Raw genomic sequence first — 22,347 nt, forward strand, 5'->3', positions numbered from 1 at the left:
ATACAGGGAATTTGACTCCGGTAGCCAATTAACTACTCCAGTTAACTCAAATGTTGTCTGTTAACCTATCAGAAGCTTCCAAAGCCATGACATCATCATCAGGGCTTTCCTTCATTGTTTAAAGACATAGTAATCTTTATGTATGTAAACTTCTGACTTTGAAGTTTATTTTGTCAGGTCTGTTTGTTGAGTTTGTTGCAGTCTGTTGTTTTATTTATTTTTTCTCAGTTACACACTGAGTTCTATTAGTTTGACCTCTTTTACGGGCCCAAGAGTTTAAATAATTTCTTGTAAATTACTTTTTTGGATTTTTGTTAAATAAAACCTTCTTTTTCCTTAAACCACCTGAGTATTCTCCTGCTTGGTCTCTCACAGTTCCTGATTTGGCTTCGCCTAGAAGTACTCTGATTAAACTGTATGGGTCTTTGATGAAGTTACAGCCTCCCTCTTTTTACGCCTTCACTTTAATCTCTCAGCCTGATTCAAAGGCTGGTGGTCAGTTGTTTTATCCCTTCCTTTAGACCCAGATTCTGACCTTTTTAAATTGTTTATGCTGGGTATTCGGCATTGATCTCTTCCCCCAATTGTTTACTCTTTCTTTCCCTTCTGCTAGGCTGTTTTTCTGGCCCAACTTTACTTTCTTTCCCCCGAAACTGCTCCAAAAAGCTTTCTTGTGCAAAGTTGTAGGTGATGGTCTTCAGAGATTCAATCTTTCTGTCTGCTGTTACAGCTTGTGCTGCTTCCAGCACGTTGTCCAGATCCTTATCAAGGGCATCCCATTCCTTGGTGTTGCACATCTTGGGCCAGTTGATTCGTCCTTTAATTGGTTGGGGGAGGCTTTCCGGGGGAGCACTACAAGTGTCCTGGGTGTGCTCCTGGGTAGGTACTGGCACAGAAAGAACAGTAACGCTGTGGCAAACGCTGTGGTAACGCTGTGGCAAACCAACAGTAACGCTGTGGCAAACCAATTGGTTAGAGTTCTCCTGCCTCTCACTAGACTGTAAGTCTGTGTGGCATGTGAGCACCTTGCCTGCACACTCGGACCCGCTCTGATGTATCTTGAGTCCTTTTCCATTTTTGCAGAAATTTCCCACAACGAATAAATGTTATTGAAAAATTAAAAAACACCAAACCCTAATTTTGTTTCTTGGTCTTCTATCTGCTTTAGACATAATGTCACGTTGTACTTGAAATGAAGATACATCATGGAACCGATACTACTCCCTATTCATTGTTGAAATTTGCTTCATTATCACCAAGCTGCTGTTTCAGCTCACTATAATTCTTGATTTTTTCTCTAAATGTATTTAGTAAATGTACAACACACAGACAAACAAAAGTCACTTCTTTTGTGCGTTTCAGTTTGAACGGTTGCCACTGATCTGTTGAGAAGTATCACAGAATGCATCTCCAACTTGGCCACTGGAAACAAGTTAGTTTCCAGTCACTGCTTCAGCCTTCAGTGACTTCATCAGCTGTTGATCAGTCTTAAAGGTCCACCATCTGGCCAACATAAATGTGTTGAAAGCAATGAAGAAGAAATCACCACAGTCTGAGCACAAGTCAAAATGTAATGTACGAAGAGAAGAACTCACATTACTATATCAGTTCAGGCAACAGCTTCTTTTATAGTATAGGCATTAACACAGAAACATTGTGGGCCAAGTTCACACATTCACACAAGACAGCTCACGCTGCCATCACTGTCTATAATTATCAACAAAGAAAACAAAGCATGAAGATTTTTTGTGATAGCTACATGCTTATTAACTAAAATGCATTTTACCTGTGTATTGAAACTTATTTTTAAGGATTTTATCTTTTTTTTTTTTCTTGCTGAAGCTGATAAGTGAATGTAAGCAAACTGATTTAAAAAGCAAGCTTGTCTCGGTTAAAAGAATCCACCATCCTCCTAAATGTGGCTCTTTACGTCCTTTAATTTGATTTCTACTTTAAAACACAGGATTCAGACATTTGTGACTTGGTGCTCCTTCTTCTTGGCCATTTTAGTTCAGGGGCCACATTCAGCTCAATGTGATCTAAAGTGGGCCGGACCAGTAATATAATAGTACAATAGCCTATAAATAATGACAACTCCAAATGTTTCTCTTTGTTTTAGTGCAAAGACGTTCAAGTACATCATGAAAACCACGATGGTCCCATAGTTTCCTACTCGTTAAAAGGAAATACATTACGAACATACTTCGACCTATAACATTTATTTTTGACCAAATAGTACCCACTTTTGAATATAATATCAATCAAGTCCATCCACGAAGTAAATTAGTCTATGGTACCAAACCGTTGGGGCGCATGTTGGACTCCATTTGAATGCAGTTCACAGTGTCTAAACAGCACTCACAGTTCCTGGGATGCAGAGTGCCGTTAGACATCATTTGGCAAAACCCTCCTTCAGCAGTGTCCCGTCACTGTGGTGAACAAACACGTCCTCAGGCTCCGACCACGTTACCAGTAGGTTCAGAGCCGCTTGGTGCCAACAGTGTTTTGCAAACGCAAGTCTCTCATACTTCTAGTACGAGGAGCTAGCAACAGTCCGCAGTGCGTTCACGGTTTAGCGCCAGTTACGTAGTATCCCCAACGGAGAAATGCAGGAAGGCACGTAAGTAGATCACACTAACTTAAATAATAATAATAATAATAATAATAAATACTGAACTAAGTTTTTGCATGACTTTCTTTCTCGTTCCGTTTTTATCCACTCGGTCTCACCCGCCTGGTAACCTGGTAGGTTAACTTGAACCTCACTAATTGGCTAATCAAACACCTGTCCATACAATTTACAACACAAGACTATGGTGCGTTCAGGGACCATGTTGAACATAGGACATTCCATATACTTAATGAACCTTCCCAAATACCAGTAGTCTTCTATGTAATTTCTGCAATTCATGCCGGGGGCCAGATTAGATCCTCTGGCAGGCCAGTTGGACTGCCTGAAAAAAAACACAGATAAAACATTTTAATTTGCACCTCTATATGATTTTATTAACATGCTGTGGAAATGACAATTCACAAAAATATTGTTTCTGATCAGTGACTGAGTACCTGATTAATATGGTCGATGATATTCAAATATTCAAATATTCATAAATGCAGATAAGACCCTTAATATGACATTAATGTTCCCTCATGTGTCCTTTATGTTTGAGCTATTTACTGTAATCTTTGTGCTCTTATCTGCCATTCTGATGAAACAATCTAGAAGAGGAAAGAGAAAATTCAAAAGGCACACTTCAGTATAAATATATGTGCAGTAGCTTTGTGTCGTTAAAGCGAAAACTGCGTAAAATTTAAATAAAGAATCATCATTTGCAAAAAACTGCTGCAAGAGCTTAATGCTGTTCAGTTGGAACACATTATTTGATCAGATATACAATGCACAACAATGAACAATTGCAAGCACAAGCGCATTGATGGGCATGAAAAACGCATGAAATGTAAGTTTCAGGAGGAGAGAAAAACAAATGTTTTGTGATGTATACAGAAATATTTTACAACTTCCTTGATTCTCACTTCAACAGCACGGACATGGACAACTCCTCTATGAGTTACATGTTGGCGTAGATTGCGTCATCTTCATCATCCTGCATAGGAAACAACATTAACTCTCTCTCCTCTTGCATGCAGGTGTGTCATGAACAAATGAAGAAAAGTTTACATACCTCCATGTTGCCATAAATATGATCATTGGAATAAATGCCTTGGCATCCCACGTCATCATAGGTCTCTTTCCTGATTGATGGGTGCAGAAAGCATATGTGTACAGTTATTAAATGTACATATAAAGACACTGTGAGGTTTGTATTTGAAGTGAATTAACATTAAACCTTTGTGCTGTGGCATACTGAGACGCTGAGAGCTCCACCTCTTTGTCCACCTTTGTGGTGCTCATGTCAGGCTCTGGTGTGTCTCTAGATCTCCTCCTACTAGCAGAATATTGGTTTTTAATTTAAGCACACTTTATACAAACACTGAATCCTTGTAATGCAAACTACAAGACTGAACTGATTCTAATGACGTAGAATCATTTTCAAGCTGACCTTCTGCCTCTGGCTGGTTTGACTATTATAAGCCATATTATCGCATTGTATTAAGAAATGCCTGATTAAAAAGTATATATTTATTGCTGGCCTTTTCTTTAGTGTTGTGCTTTTATATTAAACAAACTTACATTTAATCAAATGAATCCATATTTCTATAGCAACTTACCATTTTTTAACAACTATCACTGCTGCTACAAGGATCACCAAACCTCCGGCTGCTCCAGCAGCAATGTAAATATACAGCATGTTACCTGTCCAAACAGAGATCATAGAGTGTGTCCAAACACAGTGGTGACAATCTACATATGCTGCATTCAAAGTATTTCTTACTTTTAACAGGCAGGGAGAGCGTGACGTTGGCACTGCCCTGCGTGTTGTTTGCCAGACAGTGCACATACATGGAGGACCCGATGTTGACTTGTAGAGTCCCGATAGTAGTAGTTCTGTAGTTGTTTACTTACATAGCACATTGAGCTGCACAGAGCTTGAATTGACTCGTCCTACTTCATTAACTGCAGTGCAGTACAACAGCCCTTTTCTGTGTCTAGAGACATTTGGAAGGATGTAGAGCGATCCCTTGTGCACTTGAGCACCAGTTTCATTGTGCCACTCGTAGCTTCTGACAGGAGGGTTAGCATCACTGGAGCATTTCAGGTGGACAGTTTGTCCCTCCTTCACATCTGATTTGTACTCAACCTTCACATTCGCTGGGGCATCTCCATAGAAACATATAGATTTATATACTAGTCGATAATGGAGGATTAATGAAGGCTATTAGCTGCAAGTCACCTTATTTCTTTATTTGTTATAACTGAAAAACTCTTTTGATTAAATACACTGCAGATCTAAGAAGCATCACATCCATGTCTGATTTAAAAGAAACTGCATTAGCTGTCTGCAGTTTATATTAAAGCCTGTATAGTGGAGTCTGTGCTGGGGGTTGTACCGACTAGTCGACTTTACCGATGTGCCATGATGCTTAAGCAGGAAGTCACGTGACAATAACAACAGTCAGTTAGTCAAATAACAACTTCACTAAACATCCTGCAGTAACAGAGAGGAGGAGGCTGCACATCAACAATTAGCTGGTGACTGTCTTTGTCTAAAGTTATTAGACCTATTAGACCATCCTGCGAGACACACACCAATCAGACATAACATTATGACCGCCTGCTTAATATTGTGTAGGTCATAATGTTGTGGCTCATCGATGTATGACTACCATGCTTAAAGATAAAATTTCTATCGCCATTAAGAAGATTTTTAGGTATACACAGGAGATAAACACTTTTTACAAGCAATGGAGTTTTTTCCAGTGTAGATGTACACGTGATGACTGTCAGTCTTGTGACAGTGACAGAACCTACACTCAAGAGATGTTGCTTTTATATATAGGTTTGTGTATTCAGTTAGTGGAACAGCTTCCACACTGGGGAAAACTAAATCATAACTATAAAGTGTTACCTCTCTTTGGTCTCAAAAATGCAATCTGCATTCGTTTTGTTTGCTCGTCTTTGCTCTGATTTGTTCTAATTACTTTCAGAATATTTGACAGTTTTCACTTGTCTTTTATTTTATTTATATTTCTTCATATACATTTTATTGTCTGTTTGAAACCATGAAGTTCACAGTGTCAGAAGCATTTGTTTCATCATCACTACTTACATTTTACTTGAAGGACCTTGGATTGTGTCTGCAGCGGCGTTCCATTGTGCATTTGAACGCTGCATTGTAAATACTTGTTGTGGTCAGCACGGGTCAGGCGAAATGTCAGAGTAGACGTTGCTTTCCGCTGTCCATCACCGAGCACTTGTGAGTGAAAACGCTGCTCTCCAGAGTGACTCCAGTTGAAAGCAGGAGGAGAGGTTGGGCAGGAGTAAAACACAGAGCAGGATGGAGACACACTCTGACCCTCACTTATCTCCTCAACCATAGACAAGGTGATGGGTTGTGATTCATCTGTTAACAAGAAAGATCACAATAGCCGTTGGCAAAGATATGATGTTGTATTGGAACTAATAGAGAACACTTGTCCACTGGATTGAATTTATGAAACTTTAAATTCTGGCACAGCTTTAGTCCACACATATGGACTACAAAAGATATTTCCTATATTATTTCTCTCAAAATAAAGATTCAGTTAAAATGAAAGACTGTTAGAACAGGAACTTGACCTTAAAACAACACTGTAACTTGCTATATGTTTCTACAAAGAGAATTTCCACTCCATATTCTCCCCCCATGTATATTAATTCAAAAATTTTCATGCCTGCTTTCAAGTACTAGGACAAATAGGAACCCTTACTTTTTCAGTATTGAACATCTGTGTAAGGGGAAAAATACCCTTTTGCAATCAGTTATTTAAAGAAAAAGGATTTCAATGCATTATAACAGCACAAATGAGGAACTAAGTAATAGATTGAAATGAAAAGAAACGAAAACTAAATAACGATTGTTACCAGCATAGTTTGAAAACTAGTTTTTGTCTTTTAGGTCGTGCTGTTACAAATTGAATTTGCCAAACAATGACATCTGAAATAATCCAGAGAATCAAACACTGTAGGATACCATGGATGAAAAGATGTGTTACGAGTGCCCATTAGTTCCTTTTTCTTAAGTAAGAAAGTCAGAAACGTAACTAGTGAGAGGAGTTAGGACTGATAAACTACAATTAAACAAATAAATGTCATGATAACAATACTGGAATTCAAGACAGAAATATAGGAATTACTGTCACTATATAGTTTTACTGGAGGCTGTTCATTTCACTTACCAATTATTGAGATGGAAACTTTGTTTTGTAGGTAGGAAAAATTGCTGTAGTCTTTCAATTCAATTCTGAAATGAAAAGGCCCTTGGTCACTGGACCGAATGTCATCAATCTTCAGAGAACAGTTCTTGTGTCTGACATCTCCCAGCAGCGTTGTCCGATCCCAATAATTCTCCAAGATATTTTTCTTGACTGGGTGATAGATAGAGCGATGTGCATCGTCGTTCCAAATCCCAGTGTAACCAGTGACTTGTTTATTTTCTGGCTGTGGGTAATCAAATGAGCAGGGGATGATCACACATGACCCAAGGAGACCTTTAACTGAGGACGGCACCTTAGCTGTCCAAGATGAGCCATCGGTTTGAATAACTGTAACACATTGAACAGTGAATTAGAATAAGCATGGAGTCAATGAATGAATGTAGTAAAGTACAAATTCACCTGAATATTAAATTATTTTGCAAACAAAAGAGACGCATGAAAAAGACAAATAACTGACTGTTTAATTCTACTGTTCGTTTGATTACAGCTGAATATTCACCATACAGGAGGTACCATACCTTGAATGCAAAGGCACACAGAAAACAGAGACCATGTTAGAGCTTCCATCTCCACTGTCTTGTGTCAGGGTCAGAACTGAAAATAAAATGACAAATAGGCGTATGCTGTCATTTCCCTGTGGTTACAGAAGACTTGTCAAGTTTCCATTCCACTTTTAATCTAACCAGCGGCCACTGTGATCACAGAAAACGAAACTTTTATCTCTTCAACCCTGTAGTGGGGGAGGTGTATCCTATTACAGTTTTTTCTGAATGCTTAAGCGCTAATCGTGATTCTTGTAGCACAATTTCTAAAACTATTAATACGTATAGCAAAACCACTCACTGAGTTTGCAAAACTAAAAGCACAAACACTGCTTTACACTCAGTTTGCAATTTTGTAACACACACTTTGCAAAACTGTAGGCACAATTCACTGCACAACACTCTTTTTGCGGAACTTTAAACACAACTCACTGCTTACACTCAATTACCAAATTTCCAACACACTCCTAGCAAAATTATACACATGTATGGCTATCATTAACACTATTTTGCCAACTGTCTGGCACACTTTCACATGTGAAAACTGTTTTAGACAATTAGTTCACTTTGCAATCAGCCTAAGCACTATAAATAAGCCACAGGTAAGCTGTCTGTGTGGAGTACAATGGAAGGAGCAGGAAGAGTGAGAAGAGTGAGAATCAGAGGAGGCCGAGGAGGCCGAGGGAGAGGACATGGAGGTGAAGAAGCGAGAGGGTTAGAGGAAGTTAGAGGAAGAGGACAAGGAGGAGCAAGAAGAGGACGAGGAGGGGAAAGAGGAAGGGTAAGAAGAGTAAGAAATTGAATAACTGATGACATCAGAGCTACAATAGTGGACCATGTCATCAACCATGGGATGACCCTGAGGGAAGCCGGCCAACGGGTTCAGCCTAATTTGAGCCGCTACACTGTGGCAAGCATCATTAGGACATTTCGAAATGAGAATCGGTAAGTACTTTGTAGCACTGCCATATTCTAATGAGAAACACAACAGTACCATACATGCAGAAATACTGAAATTGTTACTTTACAGAATTGCTAGACGTCCAGATGTTGGGGGCAGAGGAAGAATGTTCACTCCAGAGCAAGAGACCCATATAGTGAACATGGTGATTGCCAATAATGCAATAAAACTGCGCGAAATACAGCAGCGCATAACTGATAATGAAAACATCTTCCAAAATATACACAGTGTAAGCATTTCTGCACTAAGTCGTGTACTTGCGCGCCACAGAATAAGAATGAAGCAAATTTACAGAGTTCCTTTCGAGAGAAACACAGAACGTGCAAAGCAACTGCGATATGACTATGTGCAGGTAAGCTATAGTGTCATTGGTTCTGAATTTGGAAGTGCATACTGTAGTGCTGTGCATGGGCCTGATGTGTTGCATTTGTTTTGTCTTGTCCAGAGAGTGATGGAACTAGAAGCAGATGCTATTGGACATGAGCTACTTTTTGTAGACGAGGCCGGTTTTAACCTCAGTAAAACCAGGAGACGTGGCAGGAACATTATTGGACACCGTGCCATCATCAATGTCCCAGGACAACGTGGTGATAACATAACCATGTGTGCAGCTATAAGCCAAAAATGGTGTTGTTCACCATCATGCAACCATAGGCCCATACAACACTGCACACATTATTGCATTCCTGGACACCTTACATGACATGCTCACTGTTCAGAGACCAGAGCATACCCGATATGTCATCATATGGGACAATGTTAGTTTCCATAGGGCTGCTTTGGTCCGCAACTGGTTTACAGACCACCCATCCTTCATGGCACTCAACCTCCCTCCATACTCTCCATTCTTAAATCCCATCGAAGAGTTCTTCTCTGCCTGGCGCTGGAAAGTGTACGACCGTCATCCTCATCAACATGTAGCCCTTTTACAGGCAATGGAGGAGGCATGTGGAGATATTGACCAGGCATCATGTCAGGCCTGGATACGGCATTCAAGGAGATATTTTCCCCGGTGCCTTGGACTGGAGGATATCGCATGCGATGTGGACGAAATTTTGTGGCCGGACCCAGAAAGACGACATGATGTAGGCTGATTGTCTTTTTTTTCTTTTTTTTTTTTGAAATCACTATTTTGTGTTTTGACTTTGTCTTGGTTTTGATGAGTGTGAATAAACACCAATACTTGAAGTTTGGATCCTTGTATGTTTACATGACACTATGACAAAAGTATGACCTCAAATTGACATCTATACACAGAGAAAGCAAAAGCCAGATGTGTTTTGTATTCATACCATCAGTGTGTAGTTGGCACATTGTGTGCTTAGTATATGATGGCTTGTGTTTACTGTTTGACACGAAAACACCATTTTTACGAAGGTGTGAAGAGTTAATCTAGCTGTGTTCGCTTTTGCAAGAGAACTACAATGTTGTGATAATTTGGTGAAAGGTTTTCTTATTTGTGTGTAGAGTTTTGCAAAAATAGCCAATAGTTACAAAAAATGTGCTTAAGCAATCAGAAAAAACTGTAATAATCATCATTTATCAGAATGTATTTTGTTATTCTTTTCCATGTCCAAAAGTTTTTTATTCACAATGTGTGCTTTACTCACTCTCCATTCTTTAGAAACACATGCAGGAACTTAATTTTTTCCAGTAACTGTGACTTCTCCAATTTTATTTTTGCATGTTAACCACACGATAAACTCAAGGGTCATTGAGTATATCATCACCATCCCAGCAAATCTGATTATCCGGGTTTGACTTAAGTGTTTCATCAGTGTCTTTACAATCAGCAACAAAATTAAATTTATGTACTAGTTTACATATGTGTGAGGCAATTATCACTTTTTAAAGCTGTTGTTGTCATTTGTTAACTCCTTATCAGATGCACTTGTGACAATGTCAACTAACTGAAGAGAGAGAGAAAAACTGAAACAGTAACACAAAGTAGCACTGCAATCCATCTATTTGTCCAACAAGGTTGATTACACATTCGTAAAATGTATTTACATCTCAATGGGGTTTAACACACCTTGACAACAATATGCTAAGATACAACACAGTGACCATATATGAATGGAATATTTTTTTAACAGCGAGAGCTCAATGAAAGCAGTCACATATCTGTGAAAGGTCACGCCTACATTACTCGCTTTTTTTGTCAAAACAAACACAGAGAATACCAGTTAACAAGGAGCTAATACACATTTTCAATGGAAAATAATATGTTCACTGTACCTTGCATTTCATGTATCACAGATGCAGTGCATTCAAGACAGGATTTCCTTTGCTCAGTTTAAAAGTCACATGGTCAGGGGTCTTGTATGGAGTCTGCTCATGCTCTTGATTTCTAAGCGTCTACATATCGTAACATCAAACTGAAATCTAACATCTTGATTTCTGTTTAGCAGGATCATACCCAGCGCAACAAAAGAAACATTCTTTGTTTTGAATGCATTTCGCATAAAAGGGACCTGACATGTCTTTCATTTACACTGTGGTCTCATATCCTGCTCACAGTTTCACACACAGTCTAATGGTGAACGAGGAAGCTGTCTCAGCGGTTGCATTGCAGTTGCCCCTGCAGACATCGCAACTGAGGATGCTGACATGTTGTGCAGATTCAATTGTCCATGTGAAATCAATAAAAAGGCACTGGTTTGTCTTCTGAAGTTCCAGAGTTGAATGAGAGGTGATCAAGCCCCCTGGATTTTAAAGAGAGTCCTGGACAGCACAGAGAAGTCCTGACCGTGTCTGTCATCAAAGGAACGATTAATCAAAGATCTCTGAGATCAGAGTCTGTTGTTTCTCTGGTATTTGGAACATTGATGAAAGTTACCAGGTTTACATCTCACAAGCTTTCAGTTAATGTGGTATTACGTTCATCTAGATATGACTGATTAGGCTGTAGAGGTTATTAAGTTCCAAAAATGATTCATAAATGCATATTCATTGATTACTTAATGTTTTTCATACATTATTTATTACAGTTAGGGGCTGTACCAGCTAGTCGACTAGTCGACTTTACTGCTGTACCATGTCGCTTTAAGCAGGAAGTCAACTAATCACCGATCTTCACTTAAAATGAAGCCCATTCTACCGTGACATGCAGAATATGTAAGTCAGTCCTGAAATACAACAAATGTACTACTGCAATTCACACTTATCTGAAAAGTCATCTGCTAACGCTAGCAGAGGAACGGTCCAAATCCTCTCAACAGTGGTGAGTTAACAACTTCATCTGAGGGAACAAAGAGAAAGAGGCTGCAAATGATGATGAATTTCATTGTCTAAAGTTATCAGACCTTTCGCTGATACATACGGAAAAGGATTCAGAGATGTCCCGCTTTTTTTTTTTTATTCCCAGCTACATTATCCTCTCTTACAGCATGCTGTGAGTTATTATTAAATGCTATTGACAGTGTCAATTTATATAGGCTAAATTTATCTGCATCGCACATTATTGATAAGCTTATTTGTTGTGTTGCTGTGATTGTAGAGCATGTTATCAGTGATTTCCTTGATCTTGAGGGAGCTCTTAGCTTGGTCAGCTGCATTCCTGTCAGCCCACTTCCTCCCTGAGCTTGTTCTCCAGACTCTCGGATCACCTGATCTTGGGAGTCACAATATGTTAGAGTGAGTCTGCACTTGGTGACTTCAAACTCTTCCTTTTTGTATACCTTTTAGGGTATAGCACTCCGGCCTGGTACAGAAGATGATGTGGAGTGCTTTATGACGTCCTGGACCTCTCTAGATGATGAAGGCTCTGTGCTTAGAGGTGTTGCTGTTGGGTTGCCATTTCCAAGGTTGTGGTTTTCTGCTAGGGCCTCATTTCTTGATGGATCCCTTCAGGTTTGCTTTACAAACGACTCTACCTCCTCTTTAGAGCTTGTTAGGGTTCCTGATCTGGCTTCTCCTTGAAGTACTCTGGTTAAACTGTATGGGTCTTTGATGAAGTTCGTTCTTAGAGTCTCCCTCTTTTTACACCTTCAGTTTAATCCCTCAGCTCTTCTTATCTTGATTCAAAGGCTGGTGGTCAGTTGTTTTATCCCTTCCTTTAGACCCAGATTCTGACCTTTTTAAATTGTTTATTCTGGGTATTCGGCACTGATCTCTTCCCCCAGTTGTTTAATCTTCCTTCTCCTTCTGCTAGGCTGTTTTTCTGGCCCAACTTTACTTTCCTTCCCCCGATGTTGCTCCAAAGCGTTCTTGTGCAAAGTTGTATGCGATAGTCGTCAGAGATTCAATCTTTCTGTCTGCTGTTCCGGCTTGTGCTGCTTCCAGCACATTGTCCAGATCCTTATCAAGGGCATCCCATTCCTTGGTTGGGGTAGGCTTTCTGGGTGTGCTCTTGGGTAGGTACAGGCACAGAGAAAACTGTGCACTGTGGTAAGATTCCTGGTTAGAGTTCTCCTGCCTTTCACCAGACTGTAAGTCTGTGTGGTGTGTCAGCACCTTGTCATGTCCACACTTGGACCTGCTCTGATGGATCTTGAGTCATTTTCCCACAATGAATAAATGTTATGGAAAAATTAACATAAAACCCAACCCTGATTTTGTTTCTTGGTCTTCTATCTACTTTAGACATAATGTCACGTTGTACTTGAAAAGAAGATACATCATGGAACCGATACTACTCCCTATTCATTGTTGAAATTTGCTTCATTATCACCAAGCTGCTGTTTCAGCTCACTATAACTTCTGTTGAGAAGTACCACAAAATGTATCTCCAACTTGGCCACTGGAAACAAGTTGGTTTCCAGTCACTGCTTCAGCCTTCAGTGACTTCATCAGTTGTTGGTCAGTGTTAAAGCTCCACCATCTGGCCAACATAAATGTGCTGACTAAGTATTGAAGAAGGTCAGAGAGCAGTCATTGAGTGAGGGGGGTTTGTAGAGATTCCTCCCTGTGGAGAATGCAAGCATTACCAATAAAGCAATGAAGAAGAAATCTCCACAGTCTGAGCACAGGTCAAAATGTAATGTACAAAGAGAAGGACTCACATTACTTATATATCAGTTCAGTTTCTTTTGTAGAACAGGTGTATTAACACAGAAACATTGTGGGCTGAGTTCACACATTCATCACTGTCTATTATTATCAACAAAGAAAACAAAGCATGAAGAGTTTCCAGTAGCTACATGCTTATTAACTAAAATGCATTTTACTTGTGTATTGAAACATATTTTTAAGGATTTTATCTTTTTTTGTGAATGTAAGCAAACTGTTTTAAAAAGCAAGCTTGTGTTGGTTAAAAGAATCCACCATCCTCCACCATGTGGCTTTTAACGTCCATGAATTTTGATTTCCATCCATGAAGTAAATTAGTCTACGGTACCAAACCGTTGGGGCGCATGTTGAACCCCAGTTCACAGTGTCTAAACAGCACTCACAGTTCCTGGGATGCAGAGTGCCGTTGGACATAATTTGGCAAAACCCTCCTTCAGCAGTGTCCCGTCGCTGTGGTGAACAAACACATCCTCAGGCTCCGTCCACGTTCATAAGCATCCGGTAGGTTTTGAGCCGCTTGGCAACAAGTGTTTCATACTGCTAGCACGAAGAGCTAGCTAGCAACATTCTGCAGTGCGGTCACGGTTTAGCATCAGTTAAGTAGAATTACAGACGGAGAAATGCAGGAAGGCACGTAAGTAAATCACAAAAAAAATAATAATAATTATATATACTTCATATATAGATTACTGAAGTTTTTGCTTGACTTACTTTCTCGTTCCGTTTTTCTCCAGTCGGTCCTACCCGCCTGGTAACCTGGTAGGTTAACTTGAACCTCACTAATTGGCTAATCAAACACCTGTCCATACAATTTACAATACAAGATTATGGTGCGTTCAGGGACCATGTTGAACATAGGACATTCCATATATGAACCTTCCCAAATACTAGTAGTCTTCTATGTAATTTCTGCAATTCATGCCGGGGGCCGGATTAGATCCTCTGGCGGGCCAGTTGGACTGCCTGAAAAAAAAACACAGATAAAACATTTTAATTTGCACCTCTATATGCTTTTATTAACATGTTGTGGAAATGACTATTCACAAAAATATTGTTTCTGATCAGTGACTGAGTACCTGATTAATACGGTCGATGAGGGTGCTTCCTTCAAATATTCATAAATGCAGATACAGTGGACTCACAAGACCCTTAATATGGCATTAATGTTCTCTCATACATTTATATGTTTGAACTATTTATTGTAATCTTTCACAGCTGTGCTACTATCTGCCATTCTGATGAAACAATCTTGAAGAGGAAAGAGGATATTCAAAAGGCACACTTCAATATAAATATATGTGCAGTAGCTTTGTGTCATTAAAGTGAAAACTGCGTAAAATTTAACTAAAGAATCATCATTTGCAAAGAAACTGCTACAAGAGCTTAATGCTGTTTAGTTGGAACACATTATTTGATCAGATATACAATGCACAACAATGAACAACTGCAAGCCCAAGCGCATTGATGGGCATGAAAAACTTTGTCAACAATGTAAGTTTCAGGAGGAGAGAAAAAGGAATGTTTTGAGATGTATACAGAAATATTTTACAACTTCCTTGATTCTCACTTCAACAGCACGGACATGGACTGCTCCTCTATGCGTTACATGTTGGCGTAGATTACGTCATCTTCATCATCCTGCACAGGAAACAACATTAACTCACTCTCTCTCCTCTTGCATGCACGTGTGTCATGAACGAATGAAGAAAAGTTTACATACCTCCATGTTGCCATAAATATGATCATTGGAATAAATGCCTTGGCATCCCACGTCATCATAGGTCTCTTTCCTGATTGATGGGTGCAGAAAGCAAATGTGTACAGTTATATAAATGTACATATAAAGACACTGTGAGGTTTGTATTTGAAGTGAATTAACGTAAAACCTTTGTGCTGTGGCATACTGAGACGCTGAGAGCGCTGAGAGCTCCACCTCTTTGTCAGTCTTTGTGGTGCTCATGTCAGGCTCTGGTGTGTCTCCAGATCTCCTCCTACTGGGAGATTATTGGTTTTTAATTTAAACACACTTTATACAAACACTGAATCCTTGTAATGCAAACTACAAGACTGAACTGATTGTAATGACGTAGAATCATTTTCAAGATGACCTTCTGCCTCTGCCTGGTTTGACTATTATAAGCCATATTGTTGCATCGTATTAACAAATGCCTGATTTAAAAGTATATATTTATTGCTGGCCTTTTGTTTAGTGTTGTGCTTTTATATTAAACAAACTGGTTTGGTCGACTTACATTGGATCAAAATTCTTAATAAATCCATGTTTCTATAGCAACTTACCATTTTTTAACAACTATCACTGCTGCTACAAGGATCACCAAACCTCCAGCTGCTCCAGCAGCAATGTAAATATACAGCATGTTACCTGTCCAAACAGAAATCATAGAGTGTGTCCAAACACAGTGGTGACAATCTACATATGCTGCATTCAAAGTGTTTCTTACTTTTAACAGGCAGGGAGAGCGTGACGTTGGCACTGCCCTGCGTGTTGTTTGCCAGACAGTGCACATACATGGAGGACCCGATGTTGACTTGTAGAGTCCCGATAGTAAGAGAGCCATGCTGCTCTACTTTGGTGCTCAGGTTAACTTTGTTGGGAAGCACAAAATGGATCATACTGGGAGGATTGGACTCAGCCATGCACACACACTTTACCATGTCCCCCTCTGAGGAGCACGATGAAGCATTCTTAATCTCAGGGGCATCTGCAGGAGCAAGAAATGTACATTTATTATATGTGTTTAAATAAAAAAGTCTTCTTCATCACCACGGTTCTGTAGTTGTTTACTTACATAGCACATTGAGCTGCACAGAGCTTGAATTGACTCGTCCTACTTCATTAACTGCAGTGCAGTACAGCGGCCCTTTTCTGTGTCTAGAGACATTTAGAAGGATGTAGATCGATCCCTTGTGCACTTGAGCACCAGATTCATTGTGCCACTCGTAGCTTCTGACAGGAGGGTTAGCATCACTGGAACATTTCAGGTGGACAGTTTGTCCCTCCTTCACATCTGATTTGTACTCAACCTTCACATTCGCTGGGGCATCTGCATAGAAACATATAGATGTATATACTAGTCGATAATGGAGGATAAATGAAGTCACCTTATTTCTTTATTTATTATAACTGAAATACTCTTTTGGTTAAATACACACTGCAGATCTAAGAAGCGTCACATCCATGTCTAATTTACGGTATGAAAAAAACTGCATTAGTTGTCTGCAGTTTGTGTGGGGTCATTATTGTAGCAAAAGGATTTGCAAATGTGTAAAAAAAATCTGTGTGTGTGTAACCAGATTTGCAAATGTGTAAAAAAAATCTGTGTGTGTAACTAGATTTGCAAATGTGTAAAAAAAATCTATGTGTGTGTAACCAGATTTGCAAATGTATATAAAAAATCCGCAAATGCGTACATTGATATGTATGCGTAGACATATCTGTAAATATGTGATCTGGCCTCTCCATTGGATGTGTTCTTACACGTGACTTTTGCTACACTTCTGCCTGCGGCAGATCTGCAAATGCTGTGGTGATTTGTCTGTGTGCCGCCGTAGCTATACGGCTACATACCACCAGTGGGCGCTAGGCTAGCACCCAATGATATTAGCTAGCGGCCACCTGGGCTGGCTGGTACCACACTGTATGGCTGGGACGAACAGTGGTCCCGATCCCGATGCAATGGAGGCTGCATGTCGTGCTGTAACTACATGGCTCTCGAATGAGACACACACATTTCAATAAGTTCACACGCTCACACGCCACGCTGAGAAGTGATAAAATTCGCCGCACATTATTAACATAGACTGTTTAAAATGAGTAATCTACGAATGGATGAGGCGAAAGCAGACTCCTCTGCTTGAATCAGCGACCTATCAGCAAATCGACAGGACAAAATAGTATTTCTAGTCACCAGGTGAAATAGTAGCGCCGTAAATGCGTGCACACGTCAAAGAAGAGCTGGAAGTGGAAGCCCGGGAGGATGAACTTATTTTAATGCGACAGAGCCCTGTTATGTAGTTACAGCACGACATCCAGCCTCCATTGCATCGGGATCGGGACCACTGTTCGTCCCAGCCATATAGTCTGTGGTACCAGCCAGCCCAGGTAGCCGGTAGCTAATATAAATAAAATAAATAAGTCTTCTTCATCACCACGGTTCTGTAGTTGTTTACTTACATAGCACATTGAGCTGCACAGAGCTTGAATTGACTCGTCCTACTTCATTAACTGCAGTGCAGTACAGCGGCCCTTTTCTGTGTCTAGAGACATTTGGAAGGATGTAGATCGATCCCTTGTGCACTTGAGCACCAGTTTCATTGTGCCACTCGTAGCTTCTGACAGGAGGGTTAGCATCACTGGAGCATTTCAGGTGGACAGTTTGTCCCTCCTTCACATCTGATTTGTACTCAACCTTCACATTCACTGGGGCATCTGCATAGAAACATATAGATGTATATACTAGTTGATAATGGAGGATTAATGAAGGCCAATAGCTGCAAGTCACCTTATTTCTTTATTTATAATAACTGAAATACTCTTTTGGTTAAATACACACTGCAGATCTAAGAAGCATCACATCCATGTCTGATTTACGGTATGAAAAAAACTGCATTAGCTGTCTGCAGTTTGTATTAAAGCTTGTATAGTCGAGTCTGTGCTGGGGGTTGTACCGACTAGTCGACTTTATTGATGTGCCATGACGCTTTAAGCAGGAAGTCACGTGACAATAACAACTTCACCTAACATCCTGCAGTAACAGAGAGGAGGCTGCACATCAACATTTAACTGGTGACTTTCTTTGTCTAAAGTTATTAGACCTATTAGACCATCCCTTGAGACACACACCAATCAGACATTAAATTACGACCGCCTGCTTAATTTTGTGTAGGTCATAATGTTGTGGCTGATCGATGTATGACTGGCATGCTTAAAGATAAAATTTCCATAGCCATTAAGAAGATTTTTAGGTATACACAGGAGATAAACACTTTGGACAGTGCAATTTTGTTTTTGCCAGTGTAGATGTAAACGTGATGACTGTCAGTCTTGTGACAGTGACAGAACCTACACTCAAGAGATGTTGCTTTTATATATAGGTTTGTGTGTTCAGTTAGTGGAACAGCTTCCACACTGGGGAAAACTAAGTCATAACTATAAAGTGTTACCTCTTTTTGGTCTGATTTGTTCTATACTTTCAGAATATTTGACAATTTTCACTTGTCTTTGATTGTATTTATATTTCTTCATATACATTTAATTGTCTGTTTGAAACCATGAAGGTCACGGTGTAAGAAGCATTTGTTTCATCATCACTACTTACATTTTACTTGAAGGACCTTGGATTGTGTCTTCAGCGGCGTTCCATTGTGCATTTGAACGCTGCATCGTAAAGACTTGCTGTGGTCGGCACGGGTCGGGCGAAATGTCAGAGTAGACGTTGCTTTCCACTGGCCGTCACTGAACACTTGTGAGTGAAAACGCTGCTCTCCAGAGTGACTCCAGTTGAAAACAGGAGGAGAGGTTGGGCAGGAGTAAAACACAGAGCAGGATGGAGACACACTCTGACCCTCACTTATCTCCTCAACCATAGACAAGGTGATGGGTTGTGATTCATCTGTTAACAAGAAAGATCACAATAGCTGTTGGCAAAGATCTGATGTTGTATTGGAACTAATAGAGAACACTTGTCTACTGGATTGAATTTATGAAACTTTGAATTCTGGCACAGCTTTAGTCCACACATATGGACTACAAAAGATATTTTCTATATTATTTCTCTCAAAATAAAGATTCAGTTAAAATATAAGACTGTTGGAACAGGAACTTGACCTTAAAACAACACTGTAACTTGCTATAGGTTTCTACAAAGAGAATTTCCCCTCCATATTCTCCCCCATGCACATTAATTCAAAGATTTTCATGCCTGCTTTCAAGCACTAGAACAAATAGGAACAATTACTTTTTTCAGTATTGAACCTCTGTGTAAGGGGAAAAAAAAAAACTCTTTTGCAATCAGTTATTTAAAGAAAGAGGATATTGATGCATTTAGAGATGCACCGATTTATCGGCTGGTGACCGGAATCGGACGATTTTCACGTGATCGGCCATGACCGGAGACCGGCCGGTCAGTCTGACATATGCCGATTTTCTGCCGGTCAAATGCACTCGGGCGCCGCATGATTTACATCGCGCAACATCAGCATCACACGCAGGCCAGCTGACAGTCTTGCCTGGGCCCGGGACGAGATAATCTTAGATTTATATAGTTCTATTTTTATAGTGATAGCGATTATCTGTTCAAACAATGTTCTATTAAAGAAAAGATAATATTAATATTCTATTAAAGAAGAGAAAATAAATCTTTGTGTGTGTTGTAAAGTGGTTAGTAAAAATGAAATCGGAATCGGCTAAAATCGGTATCGGCAGGTCAAACTCAATGAAAAATCGGAAATCGGAATTGGCCGGGAAAATTGTAATCGGTGCATCTCTAGATGCATTATAATAGCACAAATGAGAAACTAGGTAATAGATTGAACTGAGAACAAACAAAACCTAAATAACAATTGTTACCAGGACAGTTTGAAAACTTGTTGTTTTTGTTTTTTAGGTTGTGCTGTTACAAACTGAATTTGCCAAACTATGACATCTGAAATAATCCAGAGAATCAAACACTGTAGGATACCGATACCATGGATGAAAAGATGTGTTACTAGTGCCATTAGTTCCTTTTTCTAAGAAACTCAAAAACGTAACTAGTTAGAGGAGTTCAGACTGATCAATTACAATTAAACAAATAAATGTCATGATAACAATACTGGAATTCAAGACAGAAATATAGGAATTACTGTCACTATATAGTTTTTACTGGAGGCTGTTCATTTCACTTACCAATTATTGAGATGGAAACTTTGTTTTCTGTGTAGGAAAATTTGTTGTAGTCTTTCAATTCAATTCTGAAATGAAAAGGCCCTTGGTCACTGGACCGAATGTCATCAATCTTCAGAGAACAGTTCTCGTGACTGACATCTCCCAGTAGCGTTGTCCGATCCCGATAATTCTCCAAGATATTTTTCTTGACTGGGTGATAGATAGAGCGATGTGCATCGTCGTTCCAAATCCCAGTGTAACCAGTGACTTGTTTATTTTCTGGCTGTGGGTAATCAAATGAGCAGGGGATGATCACACATGACCCAAGGAGACCTTTAACTGAGGACGGCACCTTAGCTGTCCAAGATGAGCCATCGGTTTGAGTAACTGTAACACATTGAACAGTGAAATAGAATAAGCATGGAGTCAATGAATGAATGTAGTAAAGTACAAATTCACCAGAATATTAAATTATTTTGCAAACAAAAGAGATGCATGAAAAAGACAAAAAAATGACTGTTTAATTCTACTGTTCGTTTGATTACAGCTGAATATTCACTATACAGGAGGTACCATACCTTGAATGCAAAGGCACACAGAAAACAGAGACCGTGTTAGAGCTTCCATCTCCACTCTCTTGTGTCAGGGTCAGACCTGAAAATAAAATGACAAAGAGGCGCCTGCTGTCATTTCCCTGTGGTTACAGAAGACTTGTCAAGTTTCCATTCCACTTTTAATCTAACCAGCGGCCACTGTGATCACAGAAAACGAAACTTTTATCTCATCAACCCTGTAGTGGGGGAGGTGTATCCTATTAATAATCATCATTTATCAGAATGTATTTTGTTATTCTTTTCCATGTCCAAAAGTTTTTTATTCACAATGTGTGCTATACTCACTCTCCATTCTTTAGAAACACATGCAGGAACTTAATTTTTTCAGTAATTGTGACTTCTCCAATTTTATTTTTGCATGTTAACCACACGATAAACTCAAGGGTCATTGAGTATATCATCACCATCCCAGCAAATCTGATTATCCGGGTTTGACTTAAGTGTTTCATCAGTGTCTTTACAATCAGCAACAAAATTAAATTTATGTACTAGTTTACATATGAGTGAGGCAATTATCACTTTTTAAAGCTGTTGTTGTCATTTGTTGACTCCTTATCAGATGCACTTGTGACAATGTCAACTAACTGAAGAGAGAGAGAAAAACTGAAACAGTAACACAAAGTAGCACTGCAATCCATCTATTTGTCCAACAAGGTTGATTACACATTCGTAAAATGTATTTACATCTCAATGGGGTTTAACACACCTTGACAACAATATGCTAAGATACAACACAGTGACCATATATGAATGGAATATTTTTTTAAGAGCGAGAGCTCAATGAAAGCAGTCACATATCTGTGAAAGGTCACGCCTACATTACTCGCTTTTTTTGTCAAAACAAACACAGAGAATACCAGTTAACAAGGAGCTAATACACATTTTCAATGGAAAATAATATGTTCACTGTACCTTGCATTTCATGTATCACAGATGCAGTGCATTCAAGACAGGATTTCCTTTGCTCAGTTTAAAAGTCACATGGTCAGGGGTCTTGTATGGAGTCTGCTCATGCTCTTGATTTCTAAGCGTCTACATATCGTAACATCAAACTGAAATCTAACATCTTGATTTCTGTTTAGCAGGATCATACCCAGCGCAACAAAAGAAACATTCTTTGTTTTGAATGCATTTCGCATAAAAGGGACCTGACATGTCTTTCATTTACACTGTGGTCTCATATCCTGCTCACAGTTTCACACACAGTCTAATGGTGAACGAGGAAGCTGTCTCAGCGGTTGCATTGCAGTTGCCCCTGCAGACATCGCAACTGAGGATGCTGACATGTTGTGCAGATTCAATTGTCCATGTGAAATCAATAAAAAGGCACTGGTTTGTCTTCTGAAGTTCCAGAGTTGAATGAGAGGTGATCAAGCCCCCTGGATTTTAAAGAGAGTCCTGGACAGCACAGAGAAGTCCTGACCGTGTCTGTCATCAAAGGAACGATTAATCAAAGAT

General features: G+C 39.5%; 1 protein-coding gene and 1 pseudogene across 2 annotated transcripts; both read right to left on the bottom strand.

Moving 5' to 3' along the window:
* Nucleotides 1–548: 548 nt before the first annotated feature.
* Nucleotides 549–7,443, bottom strand: LOC311497569 (sialic acid-binding Ig-like lectin 14; annotated as a pseudogene). Its single transcript has 7 exons — nucleotides 7,395–7,443; nucleotides 6,838–7,203; nucleotides 5,730–6,023; nucleotides 4,395–4,780; nucleotides 4,231–4,315; nucleotides 2,303–2,367; nucleotides 549–886 (listed from the first exon to the last, which is right to left on the bottom strand). The product of its transcript is annotated as a sialic acid-binding Ig-like lectin 14 (transcript).
* A 6,879-nt stretch (nucleotides 7,444–14,322) lies between these two features.
* Nucleotides 14,323–20,902, bottom strand: LOC311497570 (sialic acid-binding Ig-like lectin 14; the record flags this gene model as incomplete). Its single annotated transcript, XM_084557882.1, has 8 exons — nucleotides 14,323–14,352; nucleotides 15,110–15,383; nucleotides 15,688–15,772; nucleotides 15,852–16,112; nucleotides 17,585–17,839; nucleotides 18,729–19,022; nucleotides 20,297–20,662; nucleotides 20,854–20,902. 8 exons carry the CDS (start codon nucleotides 20,900–20,902, stop codon nucleotides 14,323–14,325), a joined length of 1,614 nt encoding a protein of 537 aa, XP_084414008.1.
* Nucleotides 20,903–22,347: the final 1,445 nt, after the last annotated feature.

The sequence above is a fragment of the Chelon labrosus genome (genome assembly GCF_963514085.1).
Source record: "Chelon labrosus genome assembly, chromosome: 12".
In the NCBI taxonomy this organism is placed as follows: Eukaryota; Metazoa; Chordata; class Actinopteri; order Mugiliformes; family Mugilidae; genus Chelon; species Chelon labrosus.